Raw genomic sequence first — 22,385 nt, forward strand, 5'->3', positions numbered from 1 at the left:
AAAACAGTTATGAAGTAACAAAGTTGCTTTTACAAATTGGTATGGTCATTCCACACCAAACTAGTTATGTTAAGGATTCAATGGGGTCATATTGTATGTGAACATATGTAAATAAATTTAGTGCTCCCTAAAGAATCTAGATTATAAGGTTTTCAGCAACTGAGAAATTGTGAAAGAAGTAGTTAATAAATCTTTTTAAAATATATTCTACAATAACCAGGTTATGTTAATATACTTCAATAATTTTCTGATTACTTCTGCAAAGCTATTGATCCCCTGAAGATTGTTGGAAACTAATTATCTGCAATTAATCTTGGTTCCTTCTAATATTTTACTGAAGTTGTCTCATTTAGTTTTATAATGTTTTGTTACTTCACCAATAAGTATTACAAAATAATTTAAATCTAAGTTGTTTATAAATTTTATTCAATTACCAGTAGATAGCCAGCTGTAAGTTCAAGTTTATAAATTTAAAATTATGATGGCTTAATTCACAGGACAGCACCAAATGTGTGCATGCGCTTACTGTCTACTCGTGCGTGCACACAACTTTGTTCTAATAATTACCATTATCATTTAAAAAGGTTGTGATTTACAGCTTTTTTTTAAAAAAGCATTCTTCCCCTCAGTGGTCACAGAGTTCAACACAAGTAGGGGTATGGGTGGGTTGCGCTTCAGCGGGTCGGTGTGGACTTGTTGGGCCGAAGGGCCTGTTTCCACACTAAGTAATCTAATCTAATCTAAAGTAGAAGTTACATTTAAATTTTAACAATAGAAATTTAAAGCAGCTTGTGATTTTTCTTACCGAACATAGTCAAAATATTCTTTGTGCTGGTTACGATAGAAAACTGAAAACCTCAACATGCGCTCTGAAATCGCTTCAGCTTTTTCCATCAATTGTGTTAGGTGAACCTTGGAATAATCTGTAGTATAAACATGACATTTTATTATTAGTACTGCACTAAGTTTCAATTTTATACTAAACTAAATTTCTGGAAACTGTTATTTAGCACTGTTTGAAATTTGGTATAATTCTAGCGATTTGTACGTGAAAACATTTACTTTCAAAAAAAGCGCCAGAAGCAAATCATAAACATTTCTCATTAATAAAGATTGGAATGCCAGACACAACTTGAGTACGTGGAGACAGAAACTGAGATGGAGTGGCCTGCATCCCCTCTTCTTTCCCTCCCCCCAACTCAGTGGCAAAGCTGTGGCAGAATTTCAAAGCTTGGAATGTCCAGGAAGGAGTGCATGATATGATTTAGAGGGTGATCTAGAGTTCACAGATTGAGGAGTGAGCCAGAGGTGCTGTTAGGAGAGTGTCCAGTAATGGTGTGAGCTGGGGTTGAGTGAGAGTTGAGATGCAAAAGAGTGGTTGGCTAAAGATGTGACTAAATTGTGAAGAGCTGTTTTAGGCCTGTTGGACCTGTCCTCCTGTAACACTGTCTATCACGGTAAGTGGTCCAAGTTAAATGCGATAGATCCCAGTGACACCATGGGTGGTAGTTCCTACAAAGCCATTTCTGGAACACCAAACTTCTCACTTGCCAATGTAAACTAGCTCCCTGGAATTCCCAATGCTGTTGCTGCTCTAGTGGCAGATATCTCAGCATTGACTCAGATTTTCCAGTCCCAGTAGTAGCCAGTAGTAGCCAAAGTGTGCTACTAGAAATGCACAGCTGATGAAGGGCTTATGCAAGAAACAATGGATGTCCTCCTCGCATGTTGCCTGGTCTGCTGTGCTTTCTCTAGAGTCACCTTTTTGACTCTAACTCTCCTGGAAAATCTGAGTTGTAGCTTCAGGTTAATAACCTTTTCATTTAGAGCTAAGAATATTATAAATGCAATAGGTTTCAGAGAGAGAAAATAAGGATGGTAGCAAAAGAAAAGATCTCCTGAGAGAATGAAAGGTAAGAGTGATGAAACAATAAATTATGTAAAAATGGGACAAGTAAAGAAATGAGGAGATTTGTCTTGAAGAGATTATGAACAACAGAATGCAATCCTAGAACAGAATGACAGAAGGTTTATGGCACAGAAAGAGGCCACATAGCCCACTGTGTCTGCAGTGGCCAAAAGCTCAGCATAATCTCACTTACCAACATTTGATCTGCAGCCCTGCAGGTTACAATACTTGAAATGCCCATCAAGACACCTTTTGAAATTGGTTTAAGGGTTGATGTACCAAGTGTACTCAACTCATTTCAGGTAGCATTGAGCTCCAGACTCTCTGGGTGGAAAAATGTTTCCTTACCTTCCCTCTCATCTTTCTCCCAATTATTAAATCAATGCCCTTAATATCACTGATCTTTATGCTAAGGCCCTTTCCATCAATGTTCTCTATAATTTTCCCTGAGTAGCAGAGGCTTATACAAGGGAAGGCTTTGTATCAGCATGCCAACTGGACCCTGTGAGGAGTTCTCAGCAGATGAGCAGCCATGCAGCTTTGAGAAAACATTGCTTCCCATTCAAAAAGCAAAAACAAAGCATTTGACTTGCAAAGTAAGGGAAAGCAAATTAAGAGATGTCAAATAATAGCCTGAAAATGTCAAATTTAGTGTTGAATCTTGAATGCTATGAAGTGTTTAATTGAAAGACAAAGTGCATTGAGTTTGGTAGAACATGAGTAGGTCAAGAACACAGAGGTAAAGGAGGCTGAAAATAAGATGGAGTTTTAAAAGACAGGCCTCCAAAAGTTTGTAGGCCAAATCTGTTTTTCTCAGACTGCTTTTATAAATATAGCGCAGACAGTGTCGTGAGCAATGTAAATGTACACCATTAAATGAACACTTAATCAGGAAAGTGAGTTTGAGGCCTTTTATTGGTGAGGAAAGATGAGGCCAAAGAGTAGCTTGTTAAGAATGGTGTTGGAGATGATTTGAGAAGTGAACTCAGGTGTTCAGAGAGAACAATCCCTTCAGGATGCTAAAAGGTGTCAGAGTTGAGCAGCTGCTTCATGCGTCCCAAAGAGGATTGAGTTGTATTGGTAAGACAGTATTCATCTCTGAGAAGCATCCTGGATAGCAGCTAGAGTTGATAGAGCTTTAAAATGATGAGGAGCAAGTAAGGATTCGGGTAATGGTAAACCTATAGGCCTAAAGAGAAAAGAACTGGCTATAGAGCAGTGAAGTGACTTGGATTAAAAAAATAAGTAGTGGATCAAGAAGCAGTAAGTTTAAGGAAATGAGTAGATCTAGTGACTAAAGTGATGAAAGTTAAAGCTAAGTACATTACATATAATTATGCAAAGCATTTGCAACAAAGTACATGATAAATACTATGGATATAAATGGGTTTGATTTAAATTATTGAGATGTAGTTAGTGACCAAGCCTTTTTTTCCCGATCCAAGATGACGACAGCGGAATAGGACTCCTGAGCCTGAGCTCATCTGCTCTGACTGCTTTTCTTTCTTATTTTCTCTGTTTATTTTTCGGGTTTTTTGTGTCCTCTGCTTATCTTCTGGAGGCAGCCATGGCAGGGGACCCAGAGCGGTGACTTTGCTGATTTGGCAGAATCCTGAAAGTTGGCAGAGTTGTGGAAGTGCTGGGGGTCTGGAATGGGACTTGTGACGGGATGGCAGTCGGTGACGGGATGGCAGTCGGTGACGGGATGGCAGTCGGTGACGGGATGGCAATGTGGGAATCAAGCCCAGCACGGGACAGAGGATTGCCATCGGCAGCAAGATGGCAACTCAGAAGTGCGGGGATCAAGAGAGCCAGTCCAGCAATGAGGAGAGAGTAAGCTCTTGTGGGGAAAGCCTAGGCTGGAATAACTGCAAGCTCATGGCTAAAGAAGGACTATAACTTGAAACTTTTAACTTATTTTTCTACTTTCCATCTAAGATTTTGTACTAAGCTGGTACCATGAATGGCAACATTGTAAATTTTTCACTGTGCTCCTGTACTTGAGTACACGTAAGAATAAAATCCAAGTTTTAAAAGAAAAATTTGGAGACTAAATATTTTGTGATACAAGTAAAAGTGTAGAGTCATAGAGATGTACAGCGTGGAAACAGACCCTTCGGTTCAACCCATCACCTCTCTAGCTTCCCACAGTTTTAGGGTACACATGATCAGGTCGTGGGGATTTATCCACCTTTATGTATTTCAAGACAACCAGCACTTTCTCCTCTGTAATCTTGCAAGGTGTCTACATTCTACATCTTCCATATCCTTTTCCACAGTAACTCCTGATGCAAAATACTCATTTAGTTTCTTACCCCATTTTCTGTGGGTCCATACAAAGGCCGCCTCGCTGATCTTTGAGGGGCCCTATTCTCTGCCTAGTTACCCTTTTGTCCTTTTACGTTTTTGTAAAATCCCTTTGGATTCTCCTTAATTCTATTTGCCAAAGCTATCTCATGTCCCCTTTTTGCCCTCCTGATTTCCCTCTTAAGTATATTCCTACTGCCTTCATAATCTAAGGATTGACTCGATCCATCCTGTCTATACCTGATATATGCTTTCTTCTTTTTCTTAACCAAACCCTCAATTTCTTTAGTCATCCAGCATTCCCTATACCTACCAGTCTTCCCTTTCACCCTAACAGGCTGGGTCAGAGATAAGTGAAATTATGATGGGAAATAGTTAATGTCTTCCATTTCCTTAAGTACTTTATGCCTGTCTTCATAGTAGATGACACCACAAACAAAAAAAAATGGAGAAAACCCAGCAAGAAGAAGGAATTTAAAGAAATCAGTATGTGTAAAGAAATAGTTCTGGTTTCTACCACAAAAAGAAACATGATTTTCACATGCACGCTTTCTCAGAATCTTGTCTTAATCAAGTTGCCTCTTATTCTTCTCAACTCCCAACGAATACAAGCTCAGGCTGTCCAATCTTTCCTCAAAACACCCTACCCACACCAAGTAACAGTCTAGTAAGCTGCTTCCAACATGAATACATTCTTCTTTAAAATAAGATGATCAGTATTGTACACATTACAACAGACATGGTCTCACCAATACTCCACAGAAATAAGGGATAATAGTCCTACTTCAGTATTCAATTCCCCTTGCATTAAATAATAACATTCCTATTTGCTTGCTATACCTGCAAACCGACCTACAATTATTACACCCAGGATGCTCAGATTCCTCTACATTTCAGAGCTTCCAGTCTTTAGGGAGTCTTTATGCTTAATTTTTATTCTTTTAGTCAAAATGCACTCCGTTTTCTAGATCTTTGCCCACTCACTTAATCTACCTATCTATTTCCACTTGGAGCTTCCTTACATTCTCTTCACAATTCCATACCTTTGGTCCTTTCATTCAAGTCTTTGATGTAAATAGTAAGAAGTTGAAGCTACAGCATCAACCCCGTGCCACACCATTTGTTACCATATACAACGTGACAAAGACAAAAAAAAACCTCTTTCAGTGTTACTGTCCCATACAAATGACAAACTGAACCAGAGAAGTAGGGTTACACCCGAACTGTTGACTTCTCCATCTCCTAATGCTGCCTGGCTTGCTGTGTTCTTCCAGCCTCTTGCTTGTCTACCAAAGAAATATAAAGCCAGAGTGATAAATGGTAGGATTTTTGCAGAACTTGAATGTTTTCCTGAAGAGGTCTTTTTAAGAAGTTCATTTAAATATAATTTTACCTGCAGTACAGAATTCCACAACTTCGCTCCAGTCAGAGACTGTATAATCTCCATCACATTGTTTTGATGCAGTCTGAACAGCCACAGTATACTCTGTTCTGGGACTCAAGAACCAGTGACCACGCACTGTCATCGGCAAGGGGACTGCTTTTGCCACTAATTTGGTTGGAACATCCTGCAGAAGACATGGAATTCTGATTTCTCAAATCGATCAAGCATGAATACTGCATATCATCAAAGCCAACGTTTTTCCTGAAGCATTCAACTTACAAACACTTTAAGTTCAAAAGAAGCTAAATGCTGTTGGAGATTTTCTTTGTTCACCAAAGTTGCATTTGAAACAGATTACAAACCTGAATATTGAGTGAAACAGACATGGGTAAGTCAGAGTGTCTGTGAGAACTGAGATTTCACCCTTACATTTATTATGATTCCAACTGACATTACTACACAAGGCAAAAGCCACAATGAGATCAGATTTTGCTTTGTTTAACATAGCGATCTTTCACTTGGGTTTAAGAAAAAGACAGTAAGACTTTTAAACAAAGCAAGTAAATAAAATAAATCATTTCAAGGCATTTTAATGACACAGACTAAAAGATTTCAAAACAAACAGCAAAACTAAATCTCATCTATTTCCTAACATCATCACTTTACAGTTAGTCAATAAAAGAAAAAAAATCCTTTCTTCACCAAATCTGCTGGTTTAACTTAACCACTTTTTTCTCAGCTCTTTTACCATGATCTGTGAAACCTTTTCTTTCAATATTCTTATAACTGAGAGCTTTGACTTTCTCAGTCTTTTAATAATCTGCATATTTCTAACCAAACTCCTGGTCCTTGAAGCATTACAAACAATATTTGTTCCCTGAGGTAATTTATTCCCTTAACTGTTATGACCAATCTCCTTTCAAGGAGAATCTATTCTACCATCTGGCCCTGATCAGGTTTCCTTCAAACTGCACAAAAGCCTTTCTTTCTATCTCAAGTTAATAAAATCAATCTTTGATTATTCTAAATACAAAAGCAAACCAATGTCTTTCAAATGTTTCCTCTCTCCTATTGTAAAACCAAGTAATATAAACAAACTTCCATTAAGACTCAAGGAAGCACATAATATCATCACTCAGGAAAGAGTGATCTAATCGAATTGTAAACCTTTTCATAAAAATATACTAAAACCCACTTGTCTGTAGCTATTTACAAATCATCCACCTTTCATCACATTTGCCCCCAAAGGAGAATGGAAATGTACCTTTAAAAAGCATTTTTGTTGAGAAATGTAACTTTTTTTAACATATTTCTATGGCACATTAACATTAATACCATATTGATATCAAATGCACAAAATGCGTTTCAGGGAACCATAATTTACACAAGTTCATTTGCATCACAGCACACAGTTTCTTTCATATGTGCACTAAGCATGAACAATTTTAAAATTGTATGATTGGAGAATTAAAGCTCCACTGAAACAGCCATTACTCTTGTCCTGAAAGTTTTCCAAAAGCAAAATTGAAGGATTGTGATCATATTAACAAGTTTCTTCCACATTATTGGTGACATATACTTCAAAATGATGTAGAGACAACAAAAGACTCAATCATCAATATTTCTCTTGGCATGCAGTCAATATCTTTGAAAAATAACTTCCAAGCTGTTCCATTACTATCTTGTCATTTGTAGTAAAACAGCACCCATATCAATATCATTGCATCGACAGCCAGGCTTTTCATAATTCGGTGTTACTAAAACTGGTGCACTTATCAACACAGCTTTCAAGCTATCAAAAGCATACTTGAGTCCACTCAGATTTTCTGTCTTTCTTTAACAAATTCATTACAGGAATCACAGCAATGCTAAAGGTTAGGAAAAATCTGATAAATCAACATCATCGTCGTCGGTCTCTCAGAGATGACTGTCTTCCATTCTCAAGGCGAGTCTGCAGGTGGCCATACATAACCAGCAGTCTCATCGTTCTTAAGCTTACAGACGGCCATCTCTACATTGTGCAGGGCATTATTGCTGAGCTTGTGGATTACAAAGATTCTGTTTTGGTTAGCACAAAGTTAATGTGGTAACGAAAGTGGACTCATATCCTATTTCACGTTTCCCCAGCCCAGTGTTTTTATAAAACCCCACTAATTTTATAACACACCCTCCTCGCTCCCCTCCAACCTGATAAAACCCAATCATGACAACGTAATGCAAAATTCAGCATTTTGTCCTTGGCATAGGAAATTCCAAAACAGCCCTTACTTTCCCATCTCTAGAAGTTGCTTAGCCTTGTCCCACAGTGTGATTCAAAAAGGTCACCTTCTCTTAGGCAAATTTGCTCTTAGCCAGATTTATACCCAATTGGCTCTTTGTAGGTGATTAAACAGTTCAGTTCTTCCCATGTTTGTCTAAAGACAAATCATCAATGAAAACCGCGCAGACATGCAGTCCTTCAATAACTTTACTGGTTAATCACTGGAACATTGCCGGTACCTTTGCAGTTCAAACAGCGTGATTCTGCATTGAAAAGTCCAACCGGGGATGTTATTAAAAGATATTTCTCTGGCTGCATCAAACAATCCCTTTAGCAAGATGATTTTGATGACAAATCATACAATCTTTCAATGCAATCATCCAAAGGGTGTGTTATAAAATTATTGGGGGTTTATAAAAACACTGGGCTGGGGAAATGTGGAATAGGATATGAGTCCACTTTCTTTATCACATTAACTTTGTGCTAATCAAAACAAAGTCTTTGTAATCCATCCAGTTTCGGCATCATCATGATAGGCGAGCTCCAGCCATTATGATTCAATTCCATAATGACATTGCCCATCATGAACTTAATCTCTTTCCTTATGTTAATTTCTTTGGATTACATTTAGGAGGATCTTGTTTTATACATAATGCATTTCCTACATTAACATCATGAACAGCCATAATAGTTTTTCTTGGCCTTTTTACAGACATTGACCCAGGATTTTGTAATAGCCTTTGAAAGCCACTTAGTCTTTTTTAAAAGAAGATTTCATATTATACTAACAAACATTTTAAGTACCCCGTACTATCCTATCTGATTTGTGCAAGATCAACTTTTGCATGTTCAATTTTGGATTCACTTTCCAATTGTTCTGATATTGTAATTTTACTTCCTACTTCTTTTCACTATGATAAAAATACATTTCTCAGGACTATTACAGAATCATGGAGTCAAACAACACGGGAAAGAGACTCTTCAGTCATTGCCCTGTCATGGTATCTCTTCAACATGTTAAAATGACATATTTACTGATGCTTTGTTCAACATGGAATATTTACTACATCATATGGAATCATAGAATCCCCACAAGGCAGCCATTTGGCCCATTGAGTATGCACCAACCCTCTTAAAGCATTCCACCCACACCCATGCATTGGCAAGGGTTTCAGAAAATATTAACACAAACGGTTCCAGGGAAAAGAAACTTCAGTTGTGAGAATAAATTTGTAAAGCCAGGACTGTTCTCATTAGGGAGGAACCATTGAGATACGTTGATAGAGGTAATAGAGTCATAGTTTGAAATCATGAGGGGTCTTGCTCGAGCAGATAAAGAGAAACTGTTCCTATTGACAAAAAGGTTAAGACCCAGAGGGCATCAATTTAAGGTGACATACAAAGGAACCAGAGAGTCAGAGTCATACAGTACAGAAACAGACCCTTTGGTCCAACAAATCCATGCCAACCATAATCCCAAACTAAATCAGTCCCACCTGCCTGTGCTTGGCCCATACCCCTCCAAACAGTTTTTTATTCATGTACTTATCCAAATGTCTTTTAAATGTTGTAACTGCACTGCATCCGCCACTTCCTCTGGAAGTTCATTCTCTGTGTAGGTAAGTTGCTGCTCATGTCCTTTTCAAATCTTTCTCCTCTTACCTTAAATATATGCTCCCTCGTCTTGAAATCCCCGGCCCTAGAGAAAAATACCTGCCATTCATCTTATTCAGACCCCACATATTTTAAAAACCTCTGTAATGAAGGAAAACGTTTTTGTACAGCAAGTTATAAAAATCTGGAATGTACTACGGGAGAGTGTGGTGATGATAAGTTGACATATGGAATTTGCTTGGTAAATGCAGGTACATATCATTTCTCAAGTGTGCAATATTATCCGCTTTGACAAGCAATTTTCCTTTTTGATCCCAAAATGGTCTCTTCTCCAATTAATATACTTTTCTCAATGTGTTCCTCTTCCTTTTGTCAATTCTATATTCAGCTGGTTTCCAATTCATTATTGACTTGCTACCTGTGATATGCACCACTTTTGGTGCATCTTGTTTTCCACCTCTTTCATCATCCAGAGAGAAGGCAAGTGGGTATGTGCGTGTGTGAGAAAAGGTACTTTAATTTACCACAACTGTATCCTAACTAGCTCACCCTTTAAGGCAATACCTTTATTTGATGAAAGCATTGTCTTTGAATCTTTGATTCTAATTTACGCTGAGCCGATCTATGCCTCATCCACCAAAACTGATCCTTAAATTAATTTTACTCGATATTAGTTTGTGTCCTTTTTCTTAACTAACTTATGATAAAGTGATCACTGTTCCTTAACTGCTCGCCTGGCACTTGATTCACATTGTTTTCCAGAACAAGACTTGTAATACTTCCTTCCTCTCTTGGCCAGAAATGAACATTCAGCTGAAAGCACTTTGAGAAACTTTTGTCTTCTCCACTATTTCTATCCCAGTCTATATTAGAGTAATTGATGTCTTCCCTGCCATTGGTGTTACCCTGCCATTGGGTTACACATGAAAAAGGAAGCAATTCTAGTAGAACAAAGCAGTTTTAAATTTTCCATTGTCACTTGACTGACTTATTCCTGTGCAGTGAATGGCTGGAAGCAGAAACTACAAGCTGAAATCCCAGATGGTCTGTTAATAGCTGTGCCAGAGCATTGACTCAAGTAATGCATTTATTATATTCATCAGTAACTGTAATTACATTCTAATACAGCAATCTCAGTCTGGACAGGCTTTCCAGATTGCATTGTTAAATAACGATTTGTGACTTTTTAAATCTTGCTTTAAAATATGGATGATGTAATTAAACAAAAATATTTCCATAAAACAGGAACCATTTAGTTGCCAGATCTGAAAAACATTTATAAATATTTGCATATTTTGGCTTTTATCCTAATATTTATTGTCTATTTTACACAAAAATGTATTATAACATAGGCAGAGACTGGGATCTATGTTTAATAGCATCAAACACATACAACATGGTTGTAATGCTGCTGGATTATGTACATGGTTGTTGACTGAGTTTGGGGGAGGCACTGTCTCTCCCTCATCCTTGCACATGTCACCAGACACACAATTGTCAGTGTGTACTGATTGGAGTTAGGCAGGTCTCATTAGCAATGAGATCCTTGATTGGGGTTGTTAACCTGGGCCAATTAGGAAACCCTGACGGATCAAAATAAATAGATGATTTCCCTCTCCAACTCTATTTTGATTTAGTCCCTGCCCTCCCCTTCACTGTTTTGATCACACAGCATTGCCCTTTGATGTGAAGGGCACTGCTCATCAGAGGCCAGCCGGGTGTTTTCCTATTTTCCTGGTGGTGGAAATTGAATAAAGATTTGTGCACCTTGTATCTCTCACTGTTTCTCACACCTGCACACACACACACACACACCATGGGTGCTGGGGAAAAAATAAAAAAAGAAAGAAAAAAAATATAAATAGATGATTTCCCTCTCTATTTTGATTTAATCTCTGCCCTCCCCTTCACTGTTTGATCACACAGCATTGCCCTTTGATGTGAAGGGCACTGCTCGTCACAGGCCAGCCGGGTGTTTTCCTATTTTCCTGGTGGTGGAAATTGAATAAAGATTTGTACACTTTGTGTCTTTCACTGTGTCTCACACCTGCACACACACACAACATGGGTGCTGGGGAAAAAATAAGCACTACCGCAGTTAGGCGGTAGTGTGGGGGTTAATTAAAAAAAGAGGAAAAAAAAAGAAAAAAAGAAAAAATACATAAATAGATGATTTCAGAGGATCTCCTTGTGGGTCTGCTCTTGGGCTTGGCCATGAACAGGTCCAGGCAGCGGGCCGTTGGAAGGGGTCATTAGAGCCGAATGCCTGCCCCTCTTCTGCGGTTACATTAGGGCCCGGGTGTCCTTGGAAAAGGAGCACGCGGTGTCCACCAACACCCTGGAGTTGTTCAGGGAGAGGTGGGCGCCGCAGGGAGTGGAGTGCATCATTTCCCCCTCCAACTCTACTTTGATTTAGTCCCTGCCCTCCCCTTCACTGTTTGATCACACAGCATTGCCCTTTGATGTGAAGGGCACTGCTTGTCACTGGCCACTCGGGTGTTTTCCTATTTTCCTGGTGGTGGAAATTGAATAAAGATTTGTGCACTTTGTGTCTATCACTGTGTCTCACACCTGCACACACACACACCATGGGTGATGGGGAAAAATAAGCCAAAAAAAAGAAAAAAATATATAAATAGATGATTTCCCCCTCCAACTCTATTTTGATTTAGTCCCTGCTCTCCCCTTCACTGTTTTGATCACACAGCATTGCCCTTTGATGTGAAGGGTACTGCTCGTCACAGGCCACTTGAGTGTTTCCTTTTCTCCTGGTGGGGGAAACTGAATCAAGATTGGTGCACCTTGTGTCTTTCACTGTGTCTCACACCTGCACACACACAACATGGGTGCTGGGGAAAATGAGCACTACCGCAGTTAGATGGTAGTGAGGGGGGGCAAAAAAAATAAACTGGAGTCTTAGACAGCCTGTTCACTCAGAGCTGGTTCTGAGGGAGCTGGATCCGTGTCAAAGATTTAAAGAAAAGTAAATAAATAAATAGATGATTTCAGGGGATCTCCTTGTGGGTCTGCTTCTGGGCCTGGCCAAACTGACCATAAACAGGCAAAAGTTAGGTCTGCAGATGTTGGACATTAGAGTCACGATTAGAGTAGTGTTGGAAAAGCACAGCAGGTCAGGCAGCATCCGAGGAGCAGAAAAATCTACGTTTCGGGCCTTCATCAGGAGGGCTTTAATTCCTGATGAAGGGCTCCTGCCCGAAACGTCGATTTTCCTGCTCCTCGAATGCTGTGCTTTTCCAGCACCACTCTAATCTCAGCCATAAATCTTGGTCCAGGCAGTGGGCCATGGAGGTGGTCGTTATGGCCGAGGGCCTGCCCTCTTCCGCGTTTACATTCGAGTCCGGGTGCCTCGTGATGTCCACCAACACCCTTGAGCTGTTCAGGGTGAGATGGGCGCCACAGGGAGTGGTGTGTATTATTTCCCCCTCCAACTCTTTTTGATTTAACCCCTGCCCTCCTCTTCACTGTTTGATCACGCAGCATTGCCCTTTGATGGGGCTTGTCACTGGCCACTTGGGTGTTTCCTTTCTTCCTGGTGGTGGAAACTGAACAAAGATTTGTACAACTGTTGTCTTTCATTATGTCTCACACCTGCACACACACCATGGGTGCTGGGAAAATATAAGCACTACTGCAATTAGACAGTAGAAAAAAATATAAATAGGTGATTCAGAATTCTCATCAGTTCATGGACTGACTGTGAGCTGGCTGGTCACAGACAGTGTGCTTACTTGGTGACAGGATACTGGCCTCTGTGCAGTTATTTCATAGCAGCATTCTCAAATCAGTTTGTTCAAGGGATGTCAACAGGAAGTCTTATGGACTTTCCAGGGAGAATAATTTGAAGTTTTTCAATTTTCACTTAACACTCAAAATGGTTTCTCAGAGAAGCTGCAAAAAGCAAGACTGGGGGCCATCACTGGCTATACCAACTGAACTCCAAACTATACCAAAAACATCATTGCTTCTGACAGCTATCAACTCAGGCATGTGACACTAGTACATTCAAGCAGTTAGCTCAAATCCTGAAAATGCCAGTAAATCCAGCAATTGATTAGATTCCCCTACAGTATGGAAACAGGCCCTTCGACCCTCCGAAGAGTAACTTACCCAGACCCATTTCCCTCTGACTAGTGCACCTAACACCATGTTAACACAATTTAACATGGCCAATTTACCTGACCTGCACATCTTTGGACTGTGGGAGGAAACCGGAGCACCCGATAGAAACCCATGCAGACACGGGGAGAATGTGCAAACTCCACACAGACAGTCGCCCTAGGCTGGAATTGAACCTGGGTCCCTGGCACTGTGAGGCAGCAGTGCTAACCACTGTGCCACCTACATGTTATGTGCCGTTCCACAGATTATGTGCCGTTCCACAGATTATGAACCTTGTCTGTTTATTTAACTTAAACCGTGACTTCCAGAAAGAGGAATTGAAAAAGTGTTCCTCAACATCCTTTCAGTGACATGTTAAAAGAAACCAATCCTCAGTTGTCCACCTGAACCAATTTTCACAATCATTTAGACTGGATTCCTAAAACAAAAATGTCAATATGGAAGCATATTTGTAACATTGTGGAGCAAAACGGTATGGCCCACATTCCAAAGATGTGCAGGTCAGGTGAATTGACCATGCTAAATTGCCCATAGTGTTAGGTGCATTAGTCAGAGTGGGGTGGGTTACTTTTCGGAGAGTCGATATGGACTTGTTGGGCTGAAGGGAATCCACACTTTAGGGAATCCAGTCTAATCTCTCTAATTTGTAATCAGTGTATGAGATGCCTTACATATAGCATGCATTTCTAAATATAATTCTTTCTCTCTGCACACTCTATTAATCATATTTAAAAATCTATTTATTACATTTACCATCTGGTTGAGAGCTACACAGCCTTACTGTTTAAAGTACTATTCTGTCTTTGAATCAATACCTCTTTAATTTGTGCAGGTAACTGATATTAACTGGCACTTTCTTAAAGCCCTTTCCAGTATACCATTCCAATTTGGAAACAAGAGACAGGTTTACATCTGATGGCGGGTGTAAAGTCATTATTTCATGCTAATTTTCAGGAAGGCAAGGGAGGTCAATCCAATTCTATAGCACCCGTGACAACATTATTCATAGCTTGCAAATTCCAAGTGATAATTCCTCTGAAGAATTCTGAATTTTTGTAGAAATGCAATAAAAAATAATGACTGATGAAATCCTGTAACCAGAGTTAGATGGTTAAGATGAAAGCTTCCAAAACCATTATGGTCATTGAAATCATACCTAAGAGTATTTGAAACAGAACACCAGTGTAGAATTTGTTTGTGAACACACCCTAAATTCTTTCCAGAATAATGTGCCTGTCTTGAAGTTTTAATGCTTCACTGTTAAATATGTACAACAAAATGCTTTTCATTTGATTTAGAAGCAGAAATTGGTGCATAATTGCTGCTCAACAAGTTACCTTTCAATGACAATCAAACGATTCCTGGCCTTCAGACAGCTTTTCTCACTTCTCGTACAAACATAATCTAAACTCATCTTACTGTGTTATAACCCACATAGAGAAACTGCAAATTTAACAAAATTTATCAAACAATTCCTAAATGAAGACATTACCAACAAGGTTTCACTCCTTCAAATTTTGCTGCAGAATCAATAGAAAATAAGCATAATTTAACTGGCAAACGCTACTCAGTTATAAAGGAAAATCTCACTTGAAGGAATTTAAGCAATTAAGATGCACCTTATACGACCATGAGCATCTTTATCATTCCCCACACAACTGACTTCTGGTATGTAGGATTTCACATTCTACCTCAATCAATTTAGCTCTCAATTCAAGTATATTCACAGTCATATTCCATCCAAGGTCCCTGCTTATGGTTAGGAGTGGCGTGTTTCTTACTAATCCAAGAAATTTACAATGATCCCTTTATAATTTATGCAAAGTCTTAAAAGTTTTATCAAAGCTTATTAAAACAATTAAATATTTCCTAAGCATTTTAAATAAATTACGTTTTCTTACTGCGCTGCTTTTGGGTTAAAAATCATCACATACTCCAACAGGATATATTCTGCATAAATGTCAACTTTCAAGAGCTTTGAGTTACAAGCTTTAATACTGTACACAGTGACAAGGTACAATACACATACAGATATCTTTATTTATATTTGGGATTGCTTAGTAAGTCAACAACTACCTTTCTTCTTTAACAATGTCTGTCTCAGCAAGGGAAGCTTCAATTTTTACAGTAACGAGTCTCTAACGAGAATTATTTTGTTCAACTTGGGTCCATGAAGAATTAAACAAAGACTGTGGTTTTAAAGGTATAAAATAAAATATTGAGAATTAAGCAAACAATTCCAATACAGTATTTTACCTTGTGCTTGAATTTATTGGAATTCTTTGTTTCTTTCTTATTAAGATCAATGAAGTAGTGTGTGATACGATCTTTGTATTTTGGATCCATACTCCACGAGATCTTGAAAGAATCACATGTGATATTACTTATTTTTATGTTATGTGGAACAGCAAGTTCTTCCATCTCTGCAATGCCACTGTCTTGCGATTTGTTCCCTGTGCGAAAACAAAATCCAAGTATTTTTAAAAATATTGATGATATAATTACATAAAATAGATAATTATAAAGCAATTTAAACAGGAAGTTAGAAAGGATTTATTGTTTCAATTCAAGCATTGTTCAATCAGCTTGCAATATCTACTTGCCTAACCTAGGCTTGATGCAGTGCAAAAATTCCAGTACTAAACTGGGATGGATGGCGGATCTTTTCAATTTCACAGCACTTCAATGCAGCATCTACTGGTTATGGCACAGTGTTCTCCAACTTACCTCACTGATATGATTAGGACACAAATTCAGCAATTGAATACAGCCATTTTAAAAGTGCTCTTACAATGTTTAACATGATACAAATCTCACTACTTTGAAGTATTAACAGTCTTCTAATAAAATAACTAACAAAATAATCTGCTAAGCATAGCATCTAAATCAATTGCAATGTGTTTTTTTTCTCAAATAGAGGTTAGTTTTAAAACTATATGAGCCAAAGATATTTAATAATAATTTGTACAATCTCAATTCATAAATCATCAGCAGTAAAATTTTGCAACATTCTCCAGCCCTCAAAGTAAGTTCTCCCCATTTGTAATCTTCACCTTTTAAACCAGACTTGGATTTTCAAAAACTTTTCATATACTGTAATTCACACTGTCGTACTAGCAGCCTTTATAGCACATCTTCAGCAATGTGTAGAGACTGCTCCGCAGAGCTATTGTATGAGTAGTTTTTTTAAAAAACTCGCTTTAAACAGGCATCATTGAGGTGACCAAAAGTTAGGTTAAATATGTTTTAGGTGACTAATAACCAGCTTAACAATATCTGAAATGATGCATGCCATTAATTATCTAGCAACATCATGTTTTTGAAAAAAAGATTGCAAAAGAAAACTAAACGTAATAAAATTGTTATACGGGGGCTAGACGTACCAAGTTAGTTTACAATAGCACTGAATAATCAAAGCGGGAATCCAAATTTAATTCCACAGATATGGTGGTGGAAAAATAAACAAACAGTTCATTTTTAAGTACTTTTAAGCATTCTGAAATTTTCCAAGGCAGTTCATGGCACATCAACAAACATAATTTGACATCAAACCACACAGACAAATTAAAAGATGAAAGATCAATGCTGGGATGCTGTTTCTCTCTTGGCTGCGATTCATATGAATATCATTTGTAGACAGAGCAAAAACCATTCATGAGCAAAAGGAAAGTCAACATACTTGGTAAGCTACAGAAAGCAGCAGCCAGTTTCAAAGATGGCACTGCAGTAAGAAGTTTAAAGAACTGGTTAAAGAAGTTCTTCAGATATTTAATAAATAGTAAATCCACAGACAGACAAATGAAGAATCGCTCCCCCTGCTCCCAGTTGTGTTTTGGACGAACTCATTGAGAGACACCAGCGGATGAGAGACAGGAGGGAGCCATGCACAGATTCTTCATGTATTTTGAAGCTAATAATGCTGGAATAGGCAGATGTCCTCGCCAGTGATTTTCTGGCTCCGATTGTACAAATAATAATGGAATTAAGCAAAGGTGATTCCAACCAGTTCTACTGTAGAGAAAGATGTTGGAAAAGATGTGAAAGGCAGCAGATGTGAAACAATGTGAAAGGCAGCAGATATGCCATAATTCATAAGAATATACAATTTACTATGATTACATGGGACAGATGAAATTTATTGCAAAGAAGAACGAGTTGGTAGAGTTTGATAGGAAAAATTAGGAAATGCAACATAAAATAATGGGCTCAATTCTAAACAGGGCACAGAAACAGAGCAACTTGGGGGTATATTTGAAACCACAACCTATTAAAGGTAGGTGATTGAGAATGTGGTTCATATGGCATTCTGGACTTTATCAATAGAAACACAGAGTCCAAAAGCAAAGATATTATGCTGAATTCATAGGTACAGCCTCATGCAAGTGGTCTACTGTGTCCAATTGTGGACGTCACAATTTTAGGAAGCCCTCAAAGCTTTACAGCCAGTGCAGAAAGAAACAGAGAATTTTTCTTGGAATGAAGGAGATTGATTATGAGAGTATCATAGAATCTTAGAATCCCTACAGGGTGTCTCATAGAATCATAGAATCCCTACCAATTTACCAAACCTGCACATCTTTGGGTTGTGGGAGGAAACCGGAGCACCCCCAGAGGAAAGCCACACAGACACAGGGAGAATGTGCAAACTCCACACAAAAAAATCGCCCGAGGATGGAGTTGAACCCGGGTCCCTGGCGCTTTGAGACAGGAGTGCTAACCACTGTGGCCCCAGTAGAAGCTGCAATCTTTCTTGAAGGGGTTAAAATAATAATGGTTAAATCCTTAGCCATGTAGTCAGTAATAAACAAACTAGTAAAAGACAATCGAACAAAAAAAATCACCTACAAAGAATGCAGGGAAGAATAGGAATGTTGCAGAATGCGGGGCAATGGCGTCAGCAGGATCCATTACCCTGGGTACGTCTAGTTCCTTTTTCTTCCACATGCTGCAGTAAGCTCACAACACAAATATCGATCCATGGTACACCTTATGAGGCCATGAAAGCATCCACCATTCTAGCACAGCTATATTCTGGGCTACACTGAGAATTAAACAAAGGAACCCCACAAAGTCAAAACAGTGCCACTTACAGAAACATAACAAATAAAGTAACAATGCATTGTCACTCGTACCACCAAACTGTCCTCAATAAGCTTTCTCCCTCACCCACCCTACATCTTAGTGCAGTTCCTGATTCTTTAACTGGGATGCAAGAAAGTACTCAACAGTGGAGCACATTGGCCCTGGAGGTTTGGACAGGCAATCCATGGGGTATTTCTGGATGATCCAGAGATGCTGAAGGTCTTCCTACCAGATCAAATTTACCCTGTTCAATATAATCTTCCAAGAGTCGGACAGGGGCTGAGAGGATAAAGGTGGGGGGGCAGAATAACCCTCTGGAACACCCTGAATGGAGACTTCTGAGGAAAGTGCACCTGAAGTGCTTGTTAGGTTGCTGATCCCTCCTTCACCATGCCTTTGAACCTGAAGAACAATGGCTAACGCTGGCAAAAGATGTGCAGTTCTCCAGGAGACCATGAGAGTGCTGGCCCTGGCTCTTCACTGCAGTCACCAACCAGTCCATGAGGCAATGAAGGCAGCTAGTGGTTGTATGATTTGCTGCCCTGCTGTAACTTCAGGGCAATAAGGCTAAGTAGGTCTCACATACCTGCCTGCTGCTCCTGTTTCTCATTGGTGAAGTCTGATTGCCAACCCTGTCTTGCCTGGAGCTGAGTAGAGGCCTGCTCTCCTATGACAGCCAGTGACCTGGATGTTTTCTTCTTTGATCAGCTACAGCGGTGTTGCAGTGAAGTGCTCATCAGATTGCGCTCCTATATTTTTAAGGATAATATTCTGAATAAAGAGTCAGTATCTGATTTTGTTGGAGGTGCAAGAGGTGGCCTGGCCAATGCTTCCTCTGAGGTCTTCATAGTCTTTTCCTCAGAAGTCAAGGTGGTGACAATAGACAATAGGTGCAGGAGTAGGCCATTCAGCCCTTCGAGCCTGCACTGTCATTCAATATGATCATGGCTGATCTTTCCTAATCAGTATCCTCTTCCTGCCTTATCTCCATAACCCTTGATTCCACTATCTTTGAGAGCTCTACCCAACTCTTTCTTAAATGAATCCAGAGACTGGGCCTCCACTGCCCTCTGGGGCAGAGCATTCCACACAGCCACCACTCTCTCTGGGTGAAGAAGTTTCTCCTCATCTCTGTCCTAAATGGTCTACCCTGTATTTTTAAGCTGTGTCCTCTGGTTCGGCACTCACCCATCAGCGGAAACATGTTTCCTGCTGCCAGAGTGTCCAATCCTTTCATAATCTTATATGTCTCAATCAGATCCCCTCTCAGTCTTCTAAACTCAAGGGTATACAAGCCCAGTCGCTTCAGTCTTTCAGTGTAAGACTTCTGGGGGAGCTGGTCATTTCATCACGGTGCTGATGGAGATGCTGGAAGTACTTGCAAGAAATAAAAAGGAAAAATTAGATGTTGTGACCAGTGGTTAGAAGTGGTGCGCAAGAATGAGACTGACAGCTAGGTTACTATGAATTGTAGTGGAATGAAGAGTTGTTAGTTGGTTAATGGGAAATGGATGACTCAGTATCCCCCAGGTATCCAGTCTTCTCTCAAGAGGACAAGAATTCTTTCACCCACCTCTATTTTGGCTGCCTTCTCCTGGAATGACAGGGAGGGAAGGCTCAAGTGATGTTAAACTGGGTAGCTCAATTTTTAGAGATAGGGTAGGTAGTTGAAAAGTATTGAAGTGGTCTGAGGGACTGATGCACCAAAGCCATGCTGGGTTAGTGGCTTGGGAGTTTAGGGGGTTGATTGTACGAGTGAAGGAAGATGTTACAGGCAACAGAAAGCGTGGTAAATCATAAGCCTTGGTGGGAGATGAACATAATAGCAGAAATAGAGTGCAGGATTACAGAAGAAATTGCGTGTTTGTGCACAGAGCAGAGAAGGTCATTGACTTTCTTATGGTACTGCTGGCTGTTTAACAGGCTGTCAAAATAGTAATGAACTAGTTTGAGATGATAAACCTCAGACCAGGATCCCAGGGTCTGGTGGCACGGCCTTCTCTGCCAGTTCTCCTGGAATCCTCAACCAGGATCTCCAGGTCCATGTTGGAGAACACGGTTCCAGATTCTACATTAGGAAGGGCATAGTGTCCAGATAAGAGGTAGGCCACTTAGGGCAGAAACAAAGAAAACATTTTCTCAAAAAGGAATTATGAATCTTTGGGATTCTCTACCTGCAGGGACTATAGATGCTTAGTTGTTAGGTATACTTCAGGCCAAGGCTGATTAATGCTTTGGACCCTCTAGGAATCAAAGGGTGTGAAAAGCTGATATTAAAGTGAGTTGAGGTAAAAGATGAACCCCATAATATTGTTGAATAGCACAGCAGGCTCATGAGGATGTATGGCCCACTGCTATGGATAAGGGATAAGTGATAGGATGGTTCTCACCTTTTCCAACTTCCAACTGATCAAAGACGGATGTGTTCTTATACAATGCAAAACATGTTTAAGCCATACACCCCCACCCACCCAAGTGTTCCACCATTAAGGATAGACAAAGGCTCTCTCCCAACTATTTTTCAAAAGTATAAATGTTTATCACTCAACACCTGAAATACATTCCAAAGCGTATCCAGTCATACACTCAGAGACACATGACAAATGATTACATGCATTGGGATCTTATAAGTCCACTGTCTCATTTATTTCTCTAAAGATGCCAAGTCTTGGAACGTTGCAGCTTTGTTCTTCTTCGCTGGTCACCTGAAAGGAAGGGGTCTGGAAATTGATGGAGAAAACTTTCAATGATTTCTTTGGCTTCACTCCATTTGAGATAGAGTCAAAACTTTGTCACAAACATTTGGTTTAGCTCTTCAAACTGAACTGTCTAATGTCAGACACCCTTCCGCCTGTATTGGCCCTTTTGATTCTATTGTTGCTTCCTTCTCCTGGAAGGTTAAACTGCTTTTAGCAAATCCAAATTTTCTGTCTTCTGACTTCTGAAATATCATGGGATTTAGTCATCACAGGCATTTGTTACTCATCCCAAAATGCTCAAGAACATTGATGTAAACTGTCAACTTGAACCATTGCAGGTTTTCTGGTTCAACTTTTCTAACTGTAACCAAGCAGTTTGCTAGGCCATTAGAGTGCAGTTGACAGTCAACCATACTGCTGTAGGTCTGGAATCACGTGTAGTAAGGATTTTCTTCCCTGAATGAAATTAATAAATCACATGGGCTTTTACGACAATCAAAGTTTCATGCTGAGACCTGCTTTCAATTCCAGATTGTCATCAAACCCCAGCAGAGACATATGTGAAAGACTGAGGTGGAAAAAAGCAAAACATAATAATGGTTGAAATTGTTGTTAATTGATATTCCATTCTACAATTTAGTATGATAAAATATTGTAAAGATGGAACTTGTTTTAATGCAGTAAAATATGCTCGGTCGTTTCATGGAGATGTAAGCAAATCGAAATGTAAACCAGTAACAGAAGTCGATGTTATGATAGATTGACAAAAGCTAATGAAGACTCTTAATTGAAGAAAGAGCGACAGAGAAGTTTAGGAAGCCAGTTCTTAGAAAGGTGAAGACCCAGCACTTATGATGCACCAAAGAATAGGGGATGGCTCAGAAGGCCAGAGCTATAACAAAGCTGACTGCTTGAGGAGTTGTGGACTGCAGAAAATTACACTGATGTAAATCCTGATGCCAGGAATGACACCAAAAAGGAATTCAAATG

General features: G+C 39.4%; 1 protein-coding gene across 1 annotated transcript in view; it reads right to left on the bottom strand.

Moving 5' to 3' along the window:
• phyhiplb (phytanoyl-CoA 2-hydroxylase interacting protein-like b) overlaps positions 1–22,385 on the bottom strand; it is a 63,742-nt gene that overhangs the window by 3,007 nt on the left and 38,350 nt on the right. The window contains exons 3-5 of the mRNA XM_060842331.1: positions 15,871–16,067; positions 5,610–5,784; positions 806–923 (exon numbers count right to left, since the gene is read on the bottom strand). Coding sequence (XP_060698314.1) covers positions 806–923; positions 5,610–5,784; positions 15,871–16,067 — 490 coding nt within the window. The remainder of the gene's footprint in view (positions 1–805; positions 924–5,609; positions 5,785–15,870; positions 16,068–22,385) is intronic.

Source organism: Hemiscyllium ocellatum, chromosome 22, assembly GCF_020745735.1.
Source record: "Hemiscyllium ocellatum isolate sHemOce1 chromosome 22, sHemOce1.pat.X.cur, whole genome shotgun sequence".
In the NCBI taxonomy this organism is placed as follows: Eukaryota; Metazoa; Chordata; class Chondrichthyes; order Orectolobiformes; family Hemiscylliidae; genus Hemiscyllium; species Hemiscyllium ocellatum.